Genomic DNA, 27,082 nt, shown 5'->3' with positions numbered 1-27,082 from the left:
AAATCTAAAAAATATATATTTAATTATTGACATTTTTAGAAACAAATAAATAGGCTAGTTACAGTAGCTAAGCTGCCCACTTAAGCACCCTGACCACACCCAGCACAATGACATTAGCACCCCTGGCTAGTTACAGTATCTGCCCACTTAAGCACCCTGACCACTGCAACAATTACAGTAGCACCCCTCCCCACCCCAAGGATGGCCTATAGGTGAGGAATGTTGTTTTTCCAGTTCTAGATGGGAGATCATTAAGATGCTGCTGGATCCTGTATTAAGATGCATCCTTACTTCCTTCCTTTCAAGCAAGGGAATGTAATTGAATGGCTGGAAATGTACCATTGTTTTGTCAAATTGTATTGTATTGTGTAGTGTATTCTAAAATTAGTTTAGGGTTGTATAACATTGTACAACTCAATCAATCAAACGTTTGTTTAATCAATGTATTGGCCCATTGAAAAAAAAGAAATGGCCAAACTGGTACACCCGATACTATTTAATATTTCCCTTATGTTTGATACATTTTCTTATCACATCCATGGTATGAAAACAATGCTAAGGAGTTGCTTCAATGAAATATAATTGCTTTAAGCTGAAAACGATATGTTTAATGGTGTTTTTTAGCGTTGTTACATTTATCATGCATGCCGTTACAATTATTCCGATATGCGCAGCAAATGTAACACTGAAACAGCGTCCACGTTCGGTGTAATAACTCCCGACCTGTTGTGTGTAAGTAGCGTGGTTAAAAGGCTGTGTGTTTCTGTTGTAAGCAACTCATGTTAGGTCTGCGCACACTGTATGTTGCTATGGCAATCTGTCATGAAATGCTGCTGACGTTAGCATGTGTGCTATCAGGCAAAAGCTGAGATAGATATGCAACTACTACTGGGGAAAATGTCATAGAAAACACAACACCTAATTTCGGAATGTTATTGTGACCTATTGAGCACAAACAGACCATCATGATTTGCTTGCTGGACCTATAATTAATTTATTTGCATTAAATGTCCACTCGCCCATCAAAAAGAAAAGCAAGATGGCTGCGACAGAGTGTGAGCTCGACGGACAGAACAGAGCTGGTGACGTATGAGGCAGGGTGTTGCCAGGTTTGCGAATTGTAAGCGAGTTGTAGTGTATGTAAGTAGCGTGGTTTAAAGGGCTTGTTTGTGGGCTGGTTGGGCTTGTTTCTGACCGTGTTGGGGCAGCAGTGATTCCGTGTTCCGTGTAGGAATGTTTCATAAAAGTAATATTTGCAGAGTAAATAAGACACTTGAACGGCTAAAAATTAGCCTATGTCAGTTCGGGGAGCGTGCCGAATTTATTTTGCATATAGAGATGTGTGGTGAAAGTGTGGTTCGGTCGGAGATAGAGTTCCATGAATGAGTATGGGTACCACTTTTCCCATGTATAGTAGATAGCATGATGTCGAGAGCCTCGTCATAATATGTATTATTATTCGTTTCATGATACAGAGTTTAATCCCTCCCTCCCTCCCTCCCTTCCTCCCTCCCTTCACTCCTTCCTTCCTTCCTTCCTTCCTCCCTTCACTCCTTCCTCCCTCCCTCCCTTCCTCCCTCCCTTCCTTCATTCACTCCTTCCTCCCTCCCTTCCTCCCTCCCTTCCTCCCTCCCTCCCTCCCTTCACTCCTTCCTCCCTCCCTCCCTCCCTTCCTCCCTCCCTTCACTCCTTCCTTCCTTCCTTCCACCCTTCACTCCTTCCTCCCTCCCTCCCTTCCTCCCTCCCTTCCTTCATTCACTCCTTCCTCCCTCCCTTCCTCCCTTCACTCCTTCCTCCCTCCCTCCCTTCACTCCTTCCTTCCTCCCTCCCTCCCTTCACTCTTTCCTTCCTTCCTTCCTTCCTTCCTCCCTTCACTCCTTCACTCCTTCACTCCTTCCTTCCTCCCTCCCTCCCTCCCTCCCTCCCTCCCTTCACTCCTTCCTTCCCTGGTGAGTGATGCAGCTGCAGCCCCTCCCCCTCCTCCCTCTGGCAAGAGATTCTACTGCGAGAAAACGTCTGACCGAGACTTTATGGACTTTCATGTTTTAATGAATATACTTCATGTATGTAGTTAAATTGTAGTTAAATAAAAAATGAAAAAAGCTAAGGGGGAAAGATCAATTATATAAAATAAATAAAAAAGAGTCTAGAATAGTCTTGTGGCAACGCAAGACTATAGAGGGTGTGCGCGTGACATCATCGTACCTGGAAGTTATGCGGGAACGCCCACTGAGTGGCAAAAAAACTACTTTCTGGCCTTGACAGCCCATTCAACCAAACAGAAAAGTCCTGTCTGATTGCATTAAACAATGTTAAACTCACCAACATTGCAGCTGTACGAAAATCTTTCTATCTGCAAAATCTTTGTTTCATGAAAATCCACCATAGAAACGAACTATACTTTCTGTCAAGAAATGCCCTGCATTTGATTATGTGTGTCAGAGTTTGGAAGTGCTTGTTTTCAATAACACAACAATTTGCTGCCTCCTGCATTATATGTGACATTTAGAAACAGGTGGTATACACAGGACGGTTGAGTGATTTACAACGAGCGCTTCCAAACTCCAACACTCCCAACATGCTGCTCAATGTGTTGCCACTCAGTCTAGATGAGGGGGGCGTGTCTTATAGGGAAATCATGCATGTGCAATTGTGCATATACTCTCTATATAGCAGGGATGTCAAACTCAAATACACAGTGGGCCAAAATAAAGAAATTGGTACAAGTCGCGGTGCCGGACTGTGTTTCAACACACGGGGCATTTTTGGGGAGAGGGGGGGTATAGCTGAAAGTCGACCACAAAGTGATATACTTTCACCAGCCGATCAATAGTGAAGAGAAGACGCATATGCTTGCGCTTGCGGGCAACCTCGCTCGATACGTGACAATGCACTCGCAGTGCATTGTGGGACTTGTAGTATTATGCTGGTCCGTGCAATATATACCAGATTAATACTATATACTAATTAAATATCATCCCGCGGCGGGCCAAAGATAATTCATTCACGGGGGCCTGATTTGGCCCCGCCGGGGGGCCTTGAGTTTGACATATATGCTCTAATACAGATACAGTGGTAGGCTAATTACACGACATAGTGACAGACTATAGTGCGTACCTCTGTCCGTGGGTGGCCATGTCGATGGCCCGTCTCACGGGCACGGGGGACCCCCCCTCGGTGACGCACAGAACCTCCATGGACTTCCTCTCGGGCCTCCTCTTGCCGTGGCGACTCAGCATGGGGGAGTCCACGCGCTTCCTCGGAGGGTCCGCTGAACACGTACAGTACACAGGGGGGAGACACGGAGGCATTGTTATGGTTTAGAACATTGTCCGCTGAACACGTACAGTACACAGGGGGGAGACACGGAGGCATTGTTATGGTTTAGAACATTGTCCGCTGAACACGTACAGTACACAGGGGGGAGACATGGAGGCATTGTTATGGTTTAGAACATTGTCCGCTGAACACGTACAGTACACAGGGGGGAGACACGGAGGCATTGTTATGGTTTAGCCCCATTTAGGCCTGACGTCTAAATTTAAAAAAAATAAGTCTTCTAAACCATGACAGTTTTCTGGAATACCTCATGTTTCTATATCAGTGGTGTGCTCAATATTTCACGTCAAGGACCCCCAAATATATATATGTAATTGGCCGCTGACCCCCCCCCCCCCCCCATCTGAAAATATGTTGTTCAGGGACGACCCCAGAAGCAAAGATTTGAGTTAAAATGTCCGCTCTGGGTCTGAAAGAATATATTATTATTCAAAGATTTGCGGCACATTTTCAAGATTTTTCAAAAATAGCAGACCTACAAGGTCGTAGCGTGGCACTCGCACAACAAGCTTGTAGGTCTGCTATTTTTTTTCTATCGAAGAACCACTGACATAGAAACACAGCTTTTTCAGAAAACTGTCAGGATGTAGAAGACATTTTTTAGAATCTGATCTCAGGTCAACATTAAATTAATTAAATTATAGCACCAACGACGTGCATATAACTATAGAGGCTACAGAGACTATGTATATGAATGAGATGAAGTGTATATAGATCAGCTGACCTATCTCAGTGCGCGGGGGCAGGTTCTGGTCCTCCTGGCTGGGGTACCGCTCTTTACGGTCCAGGAGCAGGAAGTAGATCATCTTCTCCTGGTTGTCGCCGACATTGGACGGGCTGGAGGGAGGGGGAGAGAGAGAGAGGGAGAGAGAGAGAGAGAGAGAGAGAGAGAGGGAGGGGGAGAGAGAGAGAGGGAGAGAGAGAGAGAGAGAGAGAGAGAGAGAGAGAGAGAGAGAGAGAGAGAGAGAGAGAGAGAGAGAGATCACTGTCAGACATGTCTGTTGGTTAAGACTATAGGGCTGCCCCGACACTCTATCATCAAGAGAGACATTTTAACCAGAAGGATTCATCAAGCTGACAGAAACAGAAATGTCTGGTGTCAGCCCCCCCCCCCCCACCAGCCCCACCCCCTCCCCTTCTTCCTTCCAATCTGCTTCCTCTGTGTTTTCCTTATTTCATTTTTTCTTTGTTCAGTTTATTCATTTTGAGTTTTGTTTTTTTTACAAATATAGAAGTACATTGAGAAATACAAACAGAGTGACAAATACAAAAAAACTAAAACACACACACACAACAACAAAACACAAATTACAAATCAAGACGACCAAAGAACATTCAAAACAAAACAAAAAAATATATATAAATCTTATAATATAATATATATATATATATATTTATTTATTTATATATTTAATATAAAACTCCTTCCAAACCTTACTACATTGGGTCTCCATCTCATGTACAGCAGGTGTTGATTTCGTCCACTAGAACTAAGACGAAAAAATGTTCGTCGACTACCTTTTTCCACCGACAAAAACTGGAAACTAAATGAAAACGAAGCTATGACGACTAAAAATTAAGACTAAACATACTGACAATTTCGTCAACAAACAAAAAACTAGACTAAAATGTTAGGAAGCGGGACTATAGTGGACAAGAGATCCGGTATAAGTCATTTTACAATTAAGTTGCATGTTGAAAATAGCCGATCTACAAGCTCACACAAGGCGCCGCAAAACAGCCATTATGACGGCATCAAGGTACCTCTAGGTACGTTTTAGCCTGGTATACAGACGGAGGGGACACCACTGTAATACGTACTCGTCGTCCAGCAGGTCTTTGGTGAGCTTGTCCTTGTCTCGGAAGCAGCCCAGGGAGTGCATGCTCTCCAGGACGTCGGGGTCGATGTCCTCCACCGCCGCCAGCATCCGGATGGCCACCTTCCTGGGAACGGGCTGCTCCGGTTCCGGCTCGTTCTTCCCAGCTCTGTGGGGAAAAACAACAACCAAACCACATGCAATTCAATTCAATTCGACAGGCTTTATTGGCATGAGAAAACATACGTTTTTACATTGCCAAAGCAGAAAGAACAATACAACAATACAATAAAAAACAAAAAATTATGTACTTTGAAGGTCAGAATCTTCAATAGATCAAATTCTATGTACCAAGATCACTCGATGCAAATATAGTGCAGGAATATACACAGTGATTAGTCTTTAGGGTGGTTGTGTTCCATTTGATATCCTTCTCCTATCACAGCAACTCACAAATCTTGCTGCTGTGTTTTGCACATTGTTGTACTTCGCCCAGCAGATATGGGAGTTTTTTTTATCATTGGTCATGTTTTCAAAATCTCCGTGTGTGTGGTTGTAATCTGTGGGAAGTATATGTGTCTCTGATGTCTTGGTACAATGGACAGATGGTTAGGAAGTGTAGCTCGGTTTCCACTTCATTTTGTGTGCAGTGGGTGCATATAGTCTGTCTTCTCTCGGGATACAGGTCTGCCTATGACGGCCTTTCTCGATCGCGAGACTGTGCTCACTGAGTCTGTACCTAGTTAAGATTTTTCTTTGTTTTGGGTCGGTCACGGTGCTCAGGTATTCTGCCTGCCATGCATTGATTACACTTGGAGTGTTATAGTCCAGTAATAATGTCATTTGACCCGAGACTAATTGCAAAAATAAATAAAAACTCAGCTGATTTTGTATCTTCAATATATCCTGAATGACGGGAAAAAAAGTTGCCTGGTATTGTCTGAGGGGAAAGTGTTGAAAATGGCCTGTACAGTATACAGGCCACCATAGACATCCTAATATAAGACAATTTTGTTTCTACATTTCTACATTTTGAACCCTGTAAAACCCGGATTCATTTCTACTTGCAAAAAAAAAACGATTTCAACCTTACTAGTACTTTTTACTACTAGGACTTTACTAGGAAATTATGTTATGCAGAATATATTGAAGATACAATTTTTCCGTCTTTTGCAAGATCCTGTATTTTCCATAGATTAGAGTCGAGGCATTACGTTTTAGTTGGTTTATCAGAAGCGTGTAGTCGTGGATCATTTTCACTTTCACAATGTTGTGCCTCTTTCTTATATTATTAGACAATAATAGCCAATGTTTGACGAGTAAAAAAAGTATAAAACGTGTGCGGTTGGGGAAAGAGAGAGAGAGAGAGAGAGAGAGAGAGAGAGGGAGAGAGGGAGAGAGGGAAAAGAAAGCTGGTTGAAGAAAAGGGGAGGGACTCCAGACTCCAGTCAACAATGTCTATATAGGGTTTAATAATTAGTGTATAATTGGTTTACATAAAGCTAAACACACACACATACTGTAATGATGCAAATGCATCAACATACAGCACAGATACACCACACGCATACAGTGCTATACTACTACAAGAAGGAGATAAATAACATTTGGACGTGGAAAACAATCTGTGCGTGCGTGCGTGCGTGCGTGTGTGTGTGTGTGTGCGTGCGTGTACTTACAGGTACCACGTGTGCTTCTGGATTTGCTCTAGCTGTAGAAGGACATGGAAGAGGAGAACATTAGCATAATGATCTCTTCATTCATTACATTAATGTTCGGCTGCAGATTAGTGTGGAGCATATGAATTAAGATGCAGGACTCGGCTACTGTTGTAATACAGATTTATGTGGAATAATATTAACCAGGAGAATATCGCTGGTGCAGCTAATGGTACTGACAGTTTGGTACATTTCTCACACACACACACACACACACACACACACACACACACACACACACACACACGCAATCATCACACATATATGCGCACGCACGCAATCACATACTGTATGTGCACGCGCGCATGCACGCAAGCGCACGCGCACACACACACACACACACACACACACACACACAATCCTACTTTTAGTGCGATATCCCTAAAAATCACACAAATTCTCGCACACACGCAATCACACATACGCGTGCACAAGCGCAGGCACACTCACACGCACGCACACACACACACACACACACGCACACTTTAGAAATCCTCCCACTGCAGTTCTATTTCGTCCCTGCTGACCGCCAGAGGCGGTGCTTTAAGCACTGAATACGTCCCTTCGCGCATGCGCAGTCGAGTATTTATACCAACAATGTCAATTTTGACCCCGTGATGACCCCCGGAGTAGTCTATAACTTCCGGCAGTCACCTGGGGCTCAGTCCCTAATTTCTTCTCGCTGCGCAAGTTGTACACAGTACAGAGTTCTACAGCAGAATTGAACTGCATTGTTACAGAACTATTGAGTTGCTGGTAGTCCCGTGACCATTATTGGTCGGAGTAGCGACGCGCGTTCGCCCTCCAGGAACTGCGACTCTTATCATCTTATCATCTTATATCTTCTTTTCCCCGTGGGAACGAACTAAAGGTAAGCAAACAACCCCTGTGCGCATAGGCTGCGTGCGCGCTGCTTCCCTGCCACACACACGGTTGCGTGCTACGATCGGTGACCTGATAGCGTCCCGTTCAGCACTGGTTAAAGCTGAACGGATAAGTTCGGGTCTCTTTGCCAGCTTACACTGTTTGATTCCCATGCATGCATTTAATTGAATTGTATGCTATGCGGTAGTGCTAGTGACGGCAAGCGTAGCGCTGCCCGCTCCCAGCACGTTAGCCGACATTGCTAATTTGCTATTGTTTATTGTTTAGTTTTCTGTTTAGCCCGTGTCTGCGACGCGGCACGCCGCAGCACGGTGCAACTCGAGTAACACTCATTCTGTGTACTGTAGTGTACTTATTTAATGATACTATTAAGCTTATAGTTTAAGTTTGGCGTTACTTCAGTAACCCCGGATATGTGAATTAGCTTGACTGATTTGGTCGTCACTGTTTTCAAGAGTGTACTTTAATTTCGGCATAGAGTCACTGCCTCTTTATAGGTTGTTGTTTGTCAAATTAGATATATGTAACTATACGTTGTATTGTTATTATTATTATATACTAATTAATAATATAATATTAATAGTATATATTAATATAATAATAATTATATATTATATATATTATATTATTATTATATACTGTATGTAATTATATATTATATATATTGTATTATTATTATATACTATATATAATTATATATTATATATACTGTTCTATCGCTGTTAAAGCACCCCTTAGCCGGCATAGGTGGCGTGCGCGCCCCCTTCCTCCAGCTAAGCGGCCTTTAGCACAGCCAACAGTAGCCTCTGCTGGCACAGGCAGCGTCTGCGCTCCCTCCCTCCAGCATACGGCTCCACCTCTAGCAACCACTAGCGTCCGCGCTCTGGGCTACATCTGTGGGTTACCGATGGACGAACCCTGCCACCACCTGTGCACCTCCTGTCAGGCTCCTCTGCGGCCAGAGGATGGGCATGACCTCTGCCCTGGGTGTCTTGGCCCCCAACATCTGAGGGAGGCACTCGGCGACAACCCATGCATGAACTGCACCATCATGCCCCGGGAGGTGAGGATAGCCAGGTTGGCACAGGTGGAGAAGGTGGACGGTGAGCTTCCCCCATTGGGCATGCTAACCCAACGACAGACCAGGGCTTCCAAGCGTCGATCCACCACACCTGCTACCTCGACCCCTGCTTCCAAGAGAAGGGCGGGGCCTGACCATAGGCTATCATCTAAGGTCGACCAGATGTCTGCCGACCTGGCCCTAATGAGGGCCATGTTCATGGCCCGTCAGCCCGAGATCCAGCCGGAGGACGTAGAACCACCTACTCCGCCGATGCCGCACCTGATCCCTGAGGGTCAGGACCCGGACACACTGTCCCTGGCGGCCTCAGCCACCCACTTCCACGACTATGACGAAAGTGAGGCGGATGGGGCAGAGGCGGCTTCCGAGGCCTCTGAGCAGGGCTCGTACTCATCAGCCCAGACCGGTCTGACTGAGACGGCTGGCGGCTCCATGAGGGCCGCCCTGTACATGGCTCTTGATCATCAGGGCCTGGCTGGACCGCAGCAGGCGGAGTCAGCCCCGTCAAGCCGTTTCTTCAAGAACAAGCCAGCCCCCTCTAGCTTTACCGTTCCTCACTCAGAGGACTTCCTGAAGGAGCTACACACTTGCTGGAGAGACTCGAAGGCTTGCTCTCGTCTCTCTGCCGATGGGCGTATGCTCGCGGCCATGGACAACCCGGAAGGAGTCGGCCTGCAGCGCATGCCGGCTGTGGAGCCCTGCATCGCTTCCTTAGTTGTCGACCCCGACGAGGCGCTACGGCAGGACACCAGGTGCCCCCGACCCCAGTGCAGGACCACCGATGACCTCCTCATAAGGGCTTATGATGCAGGAGCCCGTGCCGGGAGGATCTCCAACTCCCTGTCACACCTCATGCTCGCCCTCTCTGCATCTCTGCAGGCGAACAACGCGAGCGCAGAGCCCGCAGACGCCAACACCCTCTGCGACGCATCACTGGAGGCATTCGGCCTCATGTCAAGAGAGCTGGGACGGATGATGTCCACTCTCGTTCAGGCGCGGCGCCAAGTCTGGCTCTCTCAGGCCAACCTGACTGAGAAGACCAGGGCAACCCTGCGCGGTCTTCCAGTGGTGCCGGGAGCGATATTCGGCCCAGCTGCGAGGGAAGCGCTGGACCGCACAATCCGGGCCAGGGCGGACAAGGAGCAGCTGTCAAGCCTGAGGCGACAGCGCATGCCTCCCCCAGAGGGACCTCCCAACAGGAGCAGAGGCCCCTCGGCCGCCACCCGAGCTCGCCTGCCACAGGCCCCCACTTGGGGCCAGCGCACTTCCCAGCGGACTGAACAGAGGCAGGGCCATAACCCTGGCCGGCCCTCTACTAGGCAGTTTCGTGCCCCGGGCCCTGGGGGACCCCCCCCCAGGGCCCCTAGGGGCCGGGGGGGCAGACGCTGAGACCACGCGGCCGGCCGTCGGATACTTTACACCTCAGCAGCTCAGGTACTGGGCTGCTCAAGCTTCGGACACGTGGGTGATTGCCACCTTAACCCACGGGTACAAGCTTCAGTTCCGACGCCGGCCCCCCACAGCCGGCCGGGTCAGAATGACCACTATAGCCGACCCGGCAAAGGCCCTTGCCCTAGACCAGGAGCTGTCCATCCTCCTGGCCAAGGGCGCCATCGAAGCAGTAGACCCCCGGGAGCACCCCAGGGGGTTCTACTCCACATACTTCCTAGTGCCAAAGAAGACAGGCGGTTTTCGCCCCGTCTTAGACCTGAGGGTGCTAAACAAATACATGAAGGTCATTCCGTTCCACATGTTGACCTCAAGGGACGTCCTGCAATCCATCGCCCACAGGGAATGGTTCACATCAGTGGACCTAAAGGACGCATATTTTCATGTCCCCATTGCTCGGCAACACCGCCAGTTCCTGCGGTTTGCCTATCGAGGCCGCCACTGGCAGTTCAGAGTTCTGCCGTTCGGACTCTCCCTCTCTCCGAGAGTATTCACGAGGTGTGTGGCAGCGGCGCTGGCGCCTCTCCAATCGCAGGGCGTCAAGATCCTGCCATACCTCGACGACTGGCTGATCTGTGCGCCATCCCAGGCGCTGGTAGCCGAGGACACAGCACGTCTCCTGTCCCATGCAGCCCGGCTGGGGTTAAAGGTAAATGTGGAAAAAAGTTGCCTGATCCCATCCCAAACCACAACATTTATTGGTCTGGCGTTACACACCAGAACGATGAAAGCCTGTCCGTCCTCACGCCGGGTGGACGACATTATGAAGTTTCTTCCCATGTTCCGGAGAGGCAGTCGGCTGTCGCTCATCACATTCCTCCGCCTCTTGGGCAAACTGACGTCCGTGGCGGCCGTTGTCCCCCTGGGTTTGCTGCGACTGCGCCCCATGCAGAGGTGGCTGAACAGTTTTCAGTTGGACGCCGAGCGACACAGACACAAAAAGATAACCGTGTCACAACAGTGTCTACTCGCCCTAGCCCCATGGAGAGACAGGGCTTACCTGTCGAGGGGGGTCCCTATGGGGTCCATTCCCTCTCGCAGGGAGATCGTCACCACCGACGCTTGCCCCCTGGGCTGGGGTGCGGTGTGGCAGAGCAGGACAGCTCGCAACCAGTGGTCGGCGGAAGATCGCCGAGACCACATAAACGTGCTGGAGCTACGTGCGGTGCACATGGCTCTACAACGCTTCCTGCCATACTTGAGAGGCAGGCACATACTCGTACGGTCAGACAACACCTCAACCGTATTCCACATCAACCACCAGGGCGGAACCAAGTCTGCACGACTACTAGAGGTGTCCACAGACCTGCTGACGTGGGCGGCCCCCCGTCTCACCAGCCTACGGGCGGTGCACATACCAGGGGAGCGGAACCACCTCGCAGACTTCCTCTCCCGCCAGAAGCCCCCGTCAGGGGAATGGCGCCTCCATCCAGAGGTGGTGCACACCATCTGGGCCCGCTTCGGGAGAGCACAGGTGGACCTATTCGCTTCAGGGGAGTCAACCCACTGCCCTCGCTGGTTTTCCCTAGCGGAAACCATCAGTCCTCTAGGCCTGGACGCACTGGCGCACCCCTGGCCACAGGAGCTGCTCTATGCATTTCCACCACTTCCTCTGGTACGTTCAGTTCTCCAGAGGGTCGTTCAGGAGGGTCACACCATCCTGCTGGTGGCCCCTTTCTGGCCAGGGAGGACATGGTTCCCCCTGCTCCACAGCCTCTGTCACGGAACGCCTTGGCGCCTCCCCGACAGGAGGGACCTACTGTCACAGCTGGGAGGCCGGATCTGGCACCCATGCCCACAACGCCTCCAGCTGTGCGTCTGGCCGCTCAGGGGCCGGAGCCACTGCTGAGCAGCCCGGTGAGATACACCATACTGAACGCCAGAGCGCCGTCCACCAGGCTACAGTATGACAACAGGTGGAAGCTGTTTTCCAGCTGGTGTAGGGATCTGGGCGAAGACCCAGTACACTGCCCTGTACCCAAAATCCTGGAGTTCCTACAATCTCTACTAGGTAAGGGCCGGTCCCCCTCTACCTTGAAGGTTTACGTGGCAGCAATTTCCTGCCGCCATGTGGCAATTAACGACCGCACAGTAGGGAGCCACAACCTGGTGTCCCTCTTCCTGAGAGGGGCTCGGAGGTTGCATCCCCCGAGAGCTCCGAGGGCTCCGTTATGGGACCTTAACCGGGTACTGGACGCCCTGTGCGGGCCTCCCTTCGAACCCTTGGCACAGGCCGAGCTGAAGTGGGCGTCATACAAGACATCCCTTCTCCTGGCCATTACATCGGCAAAGCGCGTCAGTGAACTGCACGCTCTGTCAGTCAGTGAAACATGTCTGAGGTGGAACGCAGACGGCTCGGGGGTCACGCTGTGGCCAAACATAGCATTCCTCCCGAAGGTGCTGTCGCAGGCTCACCTCAACCAGCCTATCAGGCTGGCTCGATTTAACCCCCCACCTGGAGAGGGGACAGACAAACTGGAGCTGTTGTGCCCAGTCCGGGCTCTGAGAGCCTACATTGAAGCTACTGCACGCATCAGGCGGGCAGAGCAGCTATTCCTTTGCCATAGTGGTGTGAACAAAGGCGGCGCTCTCTCCAAGCAGCGCCTGTCCCACTGGATTGTAGACACAATCAGCCACGCCTATGAGGTAAGTAACCTCCCCGTACCATCAGGTGTACGGTGCCACTCTACAAGGAGCATTTCCACATCGTGGGCTGCCATGAGAGGGGTGCCCTTGGAGGACATTTGTGCCGCCGCCTCATGGGCTTCGGCAGGCACTTTCTCAAGATTTTACAGGGTGAACGTGGCCACTCCCCACCCATTGGACGTGGTCCTCTTCCCCGAATCCTCCGGTTCTACCCTTTGAGGTTTGTAATCAGGATTCCTCGTGACTTGTCTGGTATAAGTCATTCAGTGCTTAAAGCACCGCCTCTGGCGGTCAGCAGGGACGAAATAGAACGATAGTTACGTATGTAACTACGGTTCTATGAGTCCTGAATGACCGCCAGAGGCACTCTTGTCACTCAGAATCCTCGTGTTCTCGCGAGAAGATTCTGTAGGGACTGAGCCCCAGGTGACTGCCGGAAGTTATAGACTACTCCGGGGGTCATCACGGGGTCAAAATTGACATTGTTGGTATAAATACTCGACTGCGCATGCGCGAAGGGACGTATTCAGTGCTTAAAGCACCGCCTCTGGCGGTCATTCAGGACTCATAGAACCGTAGTTACATACGTAACTATCGTTTTAAAATCCTACTTTTAGTGCGATATCCCTAAAAATCACACCCGTGTGAACTCAGTGGTGCAACTCCCCCCCCCCCCCCCCTCCTCTCTCTCATTAGCAGGCAACAGTGACGACTGACATTTTTTTAGAATTTGATCTCAGGTCAGAATGGGTTACAAATCAGACCAGTGTGTGTCCAGCGGAAACCTCTATATGAATCTGATCTCAGGTCAGAACAAGTATACTTTGAGTGTGTGTGTGTGTGTGTGTGTGTACCCGTACCGTGAGTCTCTTGGTGGCGTCCACCTCGATCATGCCCCGCAGCAGGTTCTGGCAGTCCGGGGGGATGAAGTGAGGCATGTGGAACACGCCCAGCTTCACCTTCTCCAGAAGGTTCCGCAGGTTGTCGTCGTCGAAAGGCAGGGCGCCCTGGAGAGAGAGAAGACAGTCAGTCAGTATTAGTACACTATAGTGCAGTGGTCCGGGGGCCCCTAGGGGACGCCTAGGAGCCCTGGAGAGACAGTCAGTCAGTGGTACACTAGTGTAGTGGTCCGGGGTCCCCTAGGGGACGCCTAGGGGACCCCTAGGCGCCCCGGAGAGACAGTCAGTCAGTGGCACACTAGACTGGGGTCCACCGTCCTATGCTTTCTAATGGCATTATAGGCAGCTCCCGGCAGGATCCGCCGGGAGAATCTAGACAGGAGGTGGGCGACATGAGACTAATTAATTAGAGCGACAGAGCGAGAGAGGAGTGTGTGTGTGTGTGTGTGTGTGTGTGTGTGTGTGTGTGTGTGTGTGTGTGTGTGTGTGTGTGTGTGTGTATGTATATAACAAAGGTGCAGACGATCAGAAATCAGCAGAGAGTGGTCGACGTTTGCCACTACTCTATGCCGAATTGAAGTGGACTCGGCCCATAGAGTATTAAGGATAGAGACTTATGGGGGGGGGTCCTTGGCATATATTTTCATATTTCAGTCAAATCACAGTCACAATAGAAACATGTTAAAATTAATAGGTATACTGTTTTATAGGGCCCTAACATTTTGTCGGAGGAAGAGTGCATTTCAGTGTGGCCACTATAGCATGGCCACACTGAAAGTGACTCAGTGTTTCAGAGTAATGAAAAGGATAAAGACTGAACAGGAGCACTAGCCCCGCCCCCACGCTATTCATTTCAACGGAAGTTGCTCAGTGAGCGTTTTTTGAAGCACTTCCGGAAGACTGCCGGAAAGTACAATTAATAACTCAACGGCTCAATGACAAGATATAGCACATTTTACGGGGGCATACAGTACCCTGGGCTGTATTTTGCGTGTCTTAAGTACCAGGTCTTATTCCCTAACTTAGGGAATAAGACCTGGTACTTAAGACACGCAAAATACAGCCCTCTGTCTCTTACGCAGTTGCTAAATACACCAAATTACGGATTTATAGTGCCTCCGACGCAAGATAGAGCCCATATAGTCCTTCCTTTATTGCCACATACCGTTATACACTTAAACTTATACTCCAAGAAAGTTTAAGAAACTTTCACAGCAGCAAAAAGGTTAATCTCTGTAAGGGAACAATGTCGCAATAAATGGAACGGTGTGGTGGATGCATCTCTCCTGATATAATTAGTGCGATAATATGGTTAAGAATTAAAACAAAATATAACAAATGATAAAACCTTAAAATCAACTTGCCATACATTTATATATACCAGGGCCTGAAAAAATTGCCTTTTTGAAATTGAATGACCTTTTTCAGGTTTTTATAAAGACCATGGCATTTAACCCATTTTGGGCGGGAACCCCTTTTGGTGTTATATAGCATTACGCTATGCTTTAGCTATTGAAAAATAGCAGACCTACAAGCTCGTAGCTACGAGCTACGAGCTTGTAGGTCTGCTATTTTTTGAAAAATCGAAGAGCGACTGACGTAGAAGACATTTTTTTAGAATCTGATCTCAGGTCAGAATGGAAAACTGTCAGGATGTAGAAGACATTGTTATAGAATCTGATCTCAGGTCAAAATGGGTTAATATTTAGTGCGCTACGGAGAGACCACGCATTGGAGTGTGGAGAGTGGGGGGGGACCGACCACATTCAACGCAGGTCACTCGGGGGAGGGGCACCACCACCAGAGATTGGGGTGGAATAATATAGTTTGGTTTAGTGGGGGAGAAAAAAAAAATGTATCCACGAAAATGCCAAACGGATCAGTCCGGCCCCTCGTTTCAACCAGGCTATATAATACAATGACACCGCCATTGCTTTTGTGTAGATGTAAATGGCCCCGCCGTCAGGTGTTCCCGCTAAGATAATGTGGATCTGACATTCAGAAAGAGATCCATCATCATGGAAGTACGGTAATAATGATGATGAGGTAAGGCCCGGTGTCAGAGGAGCCAGACGACCCCCCCCTCGGTGTCAGAGGAGCCAGACGACCCCCCCCCCCTCTAACACATTTAGACCTGAGAACAGATTCTAAAAAAAAAAAGTCATATAAATCATGACATTTTTCTAAAAAAAAACCTATGTTTCTATATCAGTTGGTGCTCAACCTTTTTTCATGTCGAGGACCTGCCAGAATTATCTGTATTTGGCCGCGGACCCCCCCCCCCCCCCCATCTGAAAATATGTTGTTCCGGGAACCCCCCCCCCCCCCCAGAAGCAAAGATTTGACTTAAAAACGTTCGCTCCGAAAGAAAATAGTATTCAAAGATTTGCGCCACATTTTCACGATATATATTTTTTTTAAATAGCAGATCTACAAGCTCGTATAGCGTGGCATTCGGTGCCGCCGCTACGAGCTTTGTAGATCTGCTATTTTTTTCAACAGCTCAAAGTATAACATTCTCGTTCAGAACGGGATAATGACTGATAGGGGCTTCTCATTCGAAAGGACCTATACGTCTCAGAGACGGAGAACAGATGGCTGTTGACACGGTGTGAAGAAGAATAATAACTAAAAGGAAAGCTGAAGGAGGAAGATCTATATCTTCACACATGATGGCCGGGCTGATGTGCTCAATCTTAATGAAGAAGAGGGAAAGACAAGTCTGGAGTCTTGTGTCACTGTCATAATGTGTCAGCGTGAGCGGTGAGCATGTTGGTGCAACTGAGCGGCTCAGTGTAATATACTGTGTATGTACTGTGAAGCAATTTGTTTGAAAATCACGCCACAGATATGACTGGTTGGCTGTCTGGGGAGAAAAAAAGCCACTACATATATTAGTATAATTGATTACAGTTTAGTTTAGACTTAACTTTATTTATTTTTTCACTTAACCTTCGTATGGCCACCCTAATTGGAAAACAGTGGATTGTGCATTCTACCTGCACTGTTCATATGTTTAATTCGTCATTTTAATGCCAATAGAAAAATCTGTGACATACACACTATATCTCATTTTAACACGGTAATCCTATAGTATTATACCCAGTCCTGATGGTGGCGGTAACTTCACCATTATGCCGATTTTGACCAAATAGAGCGAATCTGGCGATTTCCTGTCACACGTGATCACAACATCCGCTAGTTTTCTCCACTGTGTTACACAGTCAGATGTCCGGGATGCTAAGCTATCATCGTTTATTTTAATAACTAAGTCAAGCCCCTAATCAAGCCCCAAAAATATCACATATTACACAGCGATGCACATAAAGACCAAGAAGAGTGTGTGCACGCAAGGATTTCGGACGGTTTTAGGTAGATTACATCGGCCGTTAGCCAAACAAGCTAAAGGTTGCTACATTTTGCTCATTAAGCCCCCGATTATAGGGAATAAAATGTTTACGTCATGTACGTCAAAGGTTATGATGGCTTTTTTGATTCATTATGTCAATTACGTCAATATCCATGATTTTTATAGGGGACAAAAAGACAATGACAACAAACACTTTACAATCAAGACTAAATTCAACTCGAGAAAAGGTATACAGAGGGTATATGTACTGTATATTGATGTGTACCATCATATAGGAGCAAGCTGGACAATATAGCAAAGAAAACATATCCTCTCACAATTTCTGTAAAAGAAAACAATCTGGAAATAATAAAATGATGGTAAAGTGGAGAGAGACTCCGAAAAATGTCCAATATTGAGTGATTGGGTGACATTCTCAGTCACCATGAGGAAGTGTTGCACTTTTGTTTGTCCTTACGTGATCGCACTAATCCACAAGAACCTCCTCGGCCATTGAACGTGCACTTTTCAACAACCAATTACAGTGGTGTCCCACACCCCTTAAGACTAAACCCCACCCATCAGAGGTGTGGCTTCCAGAGGTACCTTTCACACGAAGGGTACCTTTCAAAACCTATAGAAGTCAGCCTGGTACAGACGAAGGGGACACCACTGTACCATCCCATTTCAACAGATTGAAATGCAGATATATGTCACGTTGGCCATACTGTTCAAGCTGAGCTATAGACATTACCTCGTGTGACTGAAAGCTTCTGCAATCTGTGCCCCAATAAATGAATCCTCTTTCATAGACACTTTGATATTTTCCTCTTGCCAAAAATCGAGATCAACTGGACCTGATCCGCATTTATTTATATACATGAATATTGAAAACTGTCGGGATGTAGAAGACACTGTTATAATCTGATCTCAGGTCAGAACGGGTCGAGCGCCGTCACTCACCACTAAAAGTGCAAACAGGATGACTCCGCAGCTCCACGCGTCGGCTTTCCTTCCGTCATACTTCTCTCCCTGCAGGGCCAGGCAACGAGAGAGAGAGAGAGACAGAGACAGAGACAGAGAGAGAGAGAGAGAGAGAGAGAGAGACAGAGAGACAAGATGAGACTCCATAGTCCATACTCACTAAACCCATTATTAGTACCGGAGTACATTCATTCACTGCGGCACAATCGTGTCTTATATATAAACTTTATGAAACACTGCAGTGACTTCACATTGGGAACATCGTGCATCACTTTATAAGATGACGTTTACACGTGATGACAGACAAGTGCATACCGCTACTCGCTGAATACAGAGCCGAGAGGAATAAGGAGTCACATTAACAGACAGCCACTCTTGGAGAAGAATGTGGTTGGAGGCGTCCATTATGAAACAGAAAGTGGAGCGGAGAGAGAGAGATAGAGAGACACAGAGAGAGAGAGAGAGATAAAGAGAGTGCACTTACCCTGATGACCTCTGGGCAAGCATAGTGTGGAGATCTGTGAAAAGAGAATTTATACTGTGAGACAAGAAGACACATGACACAACACATGCTAACGCACACACGCGTGCGCAGTGCGCACGCGCACACACACACACACACACACACACACACACACACACACACACACACACTGTTGTGTGACAAGAAATGCCCTAAATGCAGGCCCTTAAGACGATGGCATCCCAATGCCGCATAAAGCAACAGCATATGCATTTTGGAAGTGTTCATTTATATCATATTATAATGTTAAGCCCATTGCTTATCCTGACGTCTGGTGTAGCTATAGATGTGGCTTACATCAAAAGGCCTGTCTTGACTTCAATCAACCATTTTGCACATCGATGGCATTTTGTCCCGACCAGGGTGTCCGCGAGATTGTCCCTGTCTCTCAGCTGGGAGCTAAATGATATACAATTCATATCAGATATTGCCCACTGCAAGTTAAAGGACCACTTCACCACTTTTCAACCTATCTTCATATAGTAGGTCCTCACTAATAATCATGAAAGAAATGGCGCAATTCTTTTCTACTCGGTACTGTGTCTCATAGGTAAGGCTGTGGGCAGTTCAGAAACCCGTCCACCAGTGACATCATCGATGGGGAATACAAGCTAATAGAAACTGCAGGCTTTCTAGTTCTGAAAAGTTGCAATGCGAAAATGGAAGCCATCGTTCTCACGATAATGAAAATCTGCCTAATTGATGATGTCACTGGAGGACGGTTTCTGAACTGCCCACACAGCCCTCCTGTGAGACACAGACTGAGTGGAAAAGAATCGTGCCATTTTATCATGATTATTAGTGAGGATCTATTATATGAAGATAGGTTGAAAAGTGGTGAAGTGGTCCTTTAATAAACTGCATAATATGTCGCACAAAATGATTTATTGTGCAAATCATATTCGGCTCTCAATAATCAAGCAGTGTGATATAAATACATGAGCCTAAAGTGACTAATGGATCCATTTGTTTTGTCCGTGTTATGAAGAGAAGAATGGCCGTTCTGACACAGTGGGAGCACGGAGGGAGTACTGTACTTACAGTAAGTAAAATTTGTACTTTACTTGAGCATTTCCAATGTCCAGTACTTTTACTTCTACTCTCCACTGCTACATCTCAGAGGCAAAGTTTGTACTTTTACTCCACTACAATTATTTCAAAGCTTTAGTTACTAGTTACTTCATTTTGATTAGAAAACATAGTAACACACAGTAACCACTTCAACCCTATTTCGGCCATTTGAAATGCACAATGCATCGCGTTGCGACGTATTGTGAGCTTGTAGATCGGCTATTTTCTTTTTTTATCTTATATATTTTTTATCCCACGATTTTGTAACCCATTTTTCACCCCTATGCCAATCATCTACTGTGATCCTGGGCTCTACACACCCTCCGCCAACCTGGGGAGAGCAAACGGACTTAACTCATGCTCCCTTCATGCCTGAGTGGCTATTTTCAATAGCCTTTGTAAATGGGACATTCTGCAATATGAGTACTTTTACTTTTAGTACTTTAAGAACATTTTGACGCCGATACTTTTGTACTTTTACCCAAGTACATTTTCAATTCCGTATACTTTCACTTGTAACGAAGTAGTTCTAAATTGCAGTATCGGTACTTTTACTCAAGTAAAACGCTTGAGTACTTTTTTCCACCACTGGTAAACGTGACACATAGTCGGGGGGACGCCGGCATCCTCGCAGTGCTGCAAACACAACCCCCGTGTAAACACGCACTCCATCATCGCCAGCTGTTGTATTTAATTATGCTAATATTATGCAAACGCCGTCAATTGTGCACTAGTCAAACATAGCTGTGTCAGAGCCACTGCTAACTGCAAACTAATTATACCGGAACATGGTTTTCATGCCATCGCCCGGGGGCAAGGTGTCCACAGTCGTTGCCTGAGTGACATTTAATAAATTCCGTTAGATGGAAGGTTGTGTAAAAAGGGTCAGTGTAGCCGATACTTCACACGGGGTGGTGGGCGGGGTATTATTATTTTTTTTTTTACGATTTCATCTAATGCCGCCGCCTAATTAAAACAATTCACATCATTGAGATAAGAGAGGACAATAGTGGAATGGACACTTTTCCAAAAGACCCAGGGATTTTTTTTCGCAGTGACAACACGGCCCTTGTTCTTTGGCCACTCTTATGTGAAGGACCTATTGTGCTTTGTACAGTGTTTTTGGCCAGCGTTGAAGTACTTCTGATTGTCTCCGTGTTGTTTACGTCTCAAATTCTGCACCGTTTTCCATGCGACCCACACGGGCCCTGCGCTAAGTAGGCTAGCTCGTTATCAGACAAACACTGACAAGACACGGTTTAGTGGGATATTATGGAAGGTTATTTGTTGTGCATTCAGAAGCGTTTTATGCATGGCAATCTGGGCAACAAAGAAATAATTTTATAAAGCTAGTGGAGATGTGGTGTGTACACGACATGGATTTCTAAACATAATACTGTGTTCAAGTTCAGGAGACTTCGGGGGGAAAAAAACGCAATTCTCCTGAATGCTGCCTTCCGGCATGGCATGGAAAGGAGAGGAGTGGCATTAGCATTTCTTTCACCATGTAGTAAACGCTTCATTGGTGGCCTGGAAAGGGCAGTTGTTTTACAGACGGGGTAAAAAGGGCAGGGTGCAGAAGCCCCCTTTGATGTCCATGTGTGCACCAAGGTTATAATAGTTAACTAAAACTAACTAAAAAACGAAAACTAGAATTAAAAAAACATTTTAGTTAACTGAAACTAATAAAAAATACATTAAAAAATGATAACTAAACTGAAACTGTATTGTGTGTCCTCAAAACTAACTGAAATTATAGACAAAATACCCTTAGTTTTAGTTTTTATCAATATTGTATATGCCTTTCGGATATTTATAATATAATCCTTTTAAATTAATTCGATTCATTTCCTCATTTCTCCAACAAGTTTGACGGCAGTTTTCAGCACCGTACGGCAGCATGTAGCACCACGCTAACCCTAACCCACAAATAAACCAAAGTACGAAAAAAACTATAACTTAACTATAACTATAACTAAACTAAACTAAAACTAAGCATTTCACCAAAATAAAAACGAAATAAAAACTAGCAAACCCGCTCTAAAAACTAACTAAAACTAACTGAATTAGAAAAAAATATGTCAAAACGAACTAAAACTAAACTATAATGAAAAAGCCCAAAACTATTATAACCTTGGTGTGCACCACGTCCCTGATTAACTCACCCACAGCTGGTCTCCAGTAGACTGTCGCCGACCTGCAGTGACGCCATGCCAAAGTCTGCTATCCTGATGTTGTTCTTCTCGTCCAGCAGCAGGTTCTCTGGCTTCAGATCTCTGTGGCTGTAGGAGTGAACACAGAGAAAAAGGAAAGGAAAGGTACTATATTTACTCAGGGTAACTGGACTAAGCTCAAGAACTTGTTTACAGCCATGAGGCCCTGCTCATAGAACATTTCATGGTAGAGGTTCAATGCCTTGTCCAAGGGCACTTCAGCGGTGGTAATTTTAACGTGCCGGTTTCCGGGGATACGAACTAGCGACCTGCCGATATCAAGACCGCTCCGCAAACCGTTCGGCCACCGCTGCCTCAAGAGGTGACGCGTACGTTGTGAGCTTATACTGTAGATCGGTTATTTTCAGCAAAGTGTAAAAAACAGTCATTACACGACGGCATCAAGGAACGCCGAAATACATTTTAGTCGACTAAAATCGTACGATAACCTATTTAGTCGACTAAAACTAGACTAAACACTAAAACATTGTCTTTTACAAGCTATAAGAGAATGATATAGCATTGACCTGGAAGAGGCCAGACGGACCAAGTATTACACAGTGGTTCAGGGAATTGTCTTTATGTTTACCTTTGGAAAATATTGCATAATATACATTCTTAAGGACAAACAAAGAAATGTTTCAGGAGGTGTGGGGCCGTTTTTATAAGATACATAAAGAACAATAATTTGTCACATTTAATGGATGGAGCTGAAGAGGAGTAGTGCTGCTGTTGTTGTTTTTTGGTTATTGTTGTTCTGCTTTCTTTATATCAGTAATTGTCTTGTAATGTTCATTGTTGTTTTTTTTGTATATTTGTATTGTCATTTGTGTGTAAAAAAGGAAAATAAATACATTGTTAAAAAAAAAAAAAACATTCCAGGTGACTAAAACTAAATGAAAACTATTTAAAACTATATAAAAGTCTATGACTAAATGGCCTTGCAAACGGGGTGCGAGGAACACACACGTTGTTGCCAGGATCAACAACAGGTCTGCTACAGCATATAGGGTCTGCAAAACTAACATTTTGCTGCCAAAAACAACTAATAATATGCCTTTTCATCTTTCAAATTGCTTTTCTTTGTATATAAAGCAATCTCGGATGCACCTTCAAATGAAAGGAAGTGCTTGGCTATATTAGGAGGCGTTGTCTTGACTTGTTGTCAAAATCTCTTCTGCAATCAACGGCTCCTCCAGAGTCATTAGATGCCGACAATGCACTTTGTCAAAATCAAGACACGGTTTGTCACTGCCGTGTGCTCGCAGATAAACACTTCATGAGAAAGGCTGAAACCATCTGGTCCTTATTCATTTTTACTATATGAGAGAGAACCAATGGGGATGTAAGCATGATATATGTGTGAGAGGCTTATATTGTGATTATAAATACTGTACCATCCACATAGCGCTACATCTTTCACTTCGGGGTGGAATATGGTATGGGGCAGCAGTGCCCCCATACCAACTACGGTTATACGCTTATATATACGGTTATACTACGGTATAATATACGGTTATACTACCCGACCCGAAACTATGACGGAGAATGTTCGTCGACTACCTGGTTTTTCACTGACGAAAACTAAATGGAAACGAAGTGAAAACTAAGCTACGAGGACTAAAACTATAAGGCTATTATGTTGACAATTTCGTCAACGAATAAAAACTAGACTGCAATGTTAGGAAGGGACTATAGTGGACAAGAGATCCAGTATAAGTCACTTTACACTTGGTTGCATGTTGAAAATAGACGAAGTGAAAAACAAAAAACATTACGTGATTAAGTCGTTACGACGGCATCAAGGCCCGCCAACATACATTTTGTTAGACTAAATCAACTCTAGATTTAGTCGACTAAAATATCATGATATTTAGTCGACTGAAACTAGACCAACACTAAAACATTCCAGGTGACTAAAATGTGACAAAAACTAAAATGAAAACTATTCAAGAGACTAAAAAACTTAAATCAAAATGTGCTGCCAAAAACTACTGACACAGGCTCTACTATAGAGCGTCGCAGTCCCGCCCCCCCCTCGAGAGACCCGGGAAAATAAATCCCGTTCATTTTCCTCATAGACTTTCCAGAAAGTATTTATTTAAAGACGTTTACGGCGCGGACAAAGCCAGCTCTTGTTGTTGTGACAAATCATGACAGTGAATGTGTGTGTGTGTGTGTGTGTGTGTGTGTGTGTGTGTGTGTGTGTGTGTGTGTGTGTGTGTGTGTGTGTGTGTGTGTGTGTGTGTGTGTGACTGACCATATGGAGTGACTGTGGCAGAAGTCCAGGGCGGAGATGATCTGTCGGAAGAACTTCCTGGCCTCTTTGGGCGTGAGCCGGCCTTTCTTCACCAGGTAGTCGAACAGCTCGCCCCCCGACACGTGCTCCAGCACCAGGTACCTGCGAGGAAAAGGAAGCAGAGAAGTCAATAAAACACCTTCAAATATAGGGACGCATGCATTAGGCCTGGGGTCGTGTGGCTCAGCGGTCCAGGCAACCTTGGCTGGTTATAGTCCAAGTCTGGCAGTGAGCCGGCGGGTTCGACTCCCGATCCCGATCGGGAGCCGATCCCGATCGGGAGCCGATCCCGACGGCCTTTACTGCGTGTCACCCCCCCCATAGGCAGCGGTGGCCGAACGGTTTGCGGAGCGGGCTTGATATCGGAAGGTCGCTAGTTCATATCCCCGGACCAGCACGTTAAAAATGACCACCGCTGAAGTGCCCTCGGACAAGGCATTGAACCTCTACCGTGAAATGTTCTATGAGCAGGGCCTGGCTGTAAACAAGTTCTTGAGCTTAGTCCAGTTACCCTGCAGGGTAAACACAGTACCTTTCCTTTCCTATCTCTCTCCCCCATTTCCTGTCAGCCTACTGTCTGTCCCTCCATAAAAACATATAATAAACAATAAAGGCGAAAGCCACCAAAACAAACATAATTTAATTTGTTGACAAAATTGTCAGTATATTTAATCATATAGTTTTAGTCACCATAGCTTAGTTTTCGTGTAGTTTCTATTTAGTTTTCGTCAGTGGAAAGAGGTAGTCGACGAACATTTTTCATCTTATAGTTTTAGTCGACGAAAACAACACCGCTGGATAAGCCTCAATAGCAGACTGTTATTTTTGTCTAATCAAAGGCTCAGAGCACCTGCCGCGCTGCTTGGCTGTGTACCCTATCCAACACGGCAGCCACGTAACCCTTGCGTAATCATTTCATTAATTTATTATATATATATAATTCCTTGCTTAATCATTTTATTAATTTATTGTATACATTATTCCCTTGCTTAATCATTGTATTAATTTATTGTATATATATATATATATATATATATATTCCCTTGCTTAATCATTTGACTTCTCGGACATTGAAGTTAAGGAATTTGTGAAAGCATTTAAACACAGATAACATCATTAGATTAACCCATTCGGGGCGGGAACCGGCCCCTTTTGGTGTTTTCAAGCATTACGTTATACTTTAGCCATTGAAAAATAGCAGATCTACAAGCTCGTATAGCGCGCCACTCACTAATAATCACTAATAATCTTGGGGATCCTTGACATGAAAATGTTTGAGTACCACTGACATAGACACATGGGGTTTTTCAGAAAACCGTCAGGATTTAGAAGGCATTTTGTGGAATCATTCCCAAGTCAAAATGTGTTAATGTATACTGTATATCTCTCTGTACGCTTCTAATGATCCATGTGCAACATTCCACCAGCTGCAGGGCATTAACTGTATAGCCGTCGTGGGTTTTTGATCCAGTTCATAGAGAGAAAACGACCATGGTGTATTATATAATTTATATATAATATTATGTATAGGCTACCCGTGGTCAAAAAGCTTGCCTCCGTCTATACCCCAATCCATTCGTCTTGCAGACAGCACTGATCCCCATGGCTGTGTATAAAAAAAAGGCAAACTGACTTTTCTGGGATTTCCACCCCCTCCTCGCCTTTAACCCATTCTGACCTGAGATCAGATTCATACGAGGTTTCCATTGGACACACACTGGTCTGATTAACCCATTCTGACCTGAGATCAGATTCTAAAAATGTCAGTCGTTCTTCGAATTTTTCAAAAATAGCAGACCTACAAGCTCGTATCGCGCCACTCGGTGGCGCGATATGAGCTTGTAGATCTGCTATTTTTCAATAGGTAAAGCATAACATGATGCTAACACCAAAATGGGTTCCCGGTCAGAATGGGTTAATTCCTCCTTTTCACCCACTTCCTGATTTATTCGCAGATTAAGGGGTCTGCTCAAGCGTTTACCTGTCAGAGCTATTTAAATTAGAGCCGCGTTCGAATATGATTTGTGAGTGTGGTATATAATATTCCGAGCGCGACAACGCTTCCCCCCCCCTCCCCTCCACTTCCCCCCCCTCGTTGCAATATTAGGAAAACAAATTCCCGACTCTCCGTCCGTCCGCGTGTCGGCGGCAGTGCCTTGATCAATTATTGAACAGCACATTAAGCTGTGCCACTGGGGCCCACGGGCTACTGCGTGGATTAATGAACACAATAAAACACGGGCTATATACATTAACCCATTCTGACCTGAGATCAGATTCATACGAGGTTTCCCACTGGACACACACACTGGTCTGATTAACCCATTCTGACTCGAGATCAGATTCTATAAAAAATGTCAGTCGTTCTTCGATTTTTCAAAAATAGCAGACCTATACAAGCTCGTAGCGCGCCACTCGGTGGCCACTCGGTGGCGCGCTACGAGCTTGTTGTAGATCTGCTATTTTTCAATAGCTAAAGCATAACATGATGCTAACACCAAAATGGGTTCCCGTTCAGAATGGGTTAAAGCTCCATGCTAGCGGGAGGAAAAGGGACTCATAGGAATGAAACATTATACATGCTATGATCCAAGTTCCCATGCAGCAAAGAGATGATGACTCCGTGGGTGTGTAACACAACATTGACCCATTCTGAACGGGAACCCATTTTGGTGTTTAGCATCATGTTATGCTTTAGCTATTGAAAAATACCAGATCTACAAGCTCATAGCGCGACACCGAGTGGCACGCTACGAGCTTGTATAGGTCTGCTATTTTTTGAAAAATCGAAGAACGACTGACATTTTTT

General features: G+C 46.0%; 1 protein-coding gene across 1 annotated transcript in view; it reads right to left on the bottom strand.

Annotated features, from left to right (window-relative positions):
• The window catches only part of brsk2b (BR serine/threonine kinase 2b), a gene marked incomplete at its 3' end in the record, with an annotated part of 139,153 nt that overhangs the window by 24,622 nt on the left and 87,449 nt on the right, over nucleotides 1–27,082 (bottom strand). Inside the window, exons 4-12 of the mRNA XM_080762330.1 lie at nucleotides 24,235–24,375; nucleotides 21,927–22,043; nucleotides 18,652–18,685; nucleotides 18,147–18,215; nucleotides 13,796–13,942; nucleotides 6,836–6,867; nucleotides 5,161–5,325; nucleotides 4,064–4,176; nucleotides 3,118–3,271 (exon numbers count right to left, since the gene is read on the bottom strand). Coding sequence (XP_080618456.1) covers nucleotides 3,118–3,271; nucleotides 4,064–4,176; nucleotides 5,161–5,325; nucleotides 6,836–6,867; nucleotides 13,796–13,942; nucleotides 18,147–18,215; nucleotides 18,652–18,685; nucleotides 21,927–22,043; nucleotides 24,235–24,375 — 972 coding nt within the window. The remainder of the gene's footprint in view (nucleotides 1–3,117; nucleotides 3,272–4,063; nucleotides 4,177–5,160; nucleotides 5,326–6,835; nucleotides 6,868–13,795; nucleotides 13,943–18,146; nucleotides 18,216–18,651; nucleotides 18,686–21,926; nucleotides 22,044–24,234; nucleotides 24,376–27,082) is intronic.

This window comes from Protomyctophum bolini (genome assembly GCF_963924005.1).
Source record: "Protomyctophum bolini genome assembly, chromosome: 1".
Classification (NCBI taxonomy): domain Eukaryota; kingdom Metazoa; phylum Chordata; class Actinopteri; order Myctophiformes; family Myctophidae; genus Protomyctophum; species Protomyctophum bolini.
This window is presented reverse-complemented; position numbering and strand designations above follow the sequence as displayed.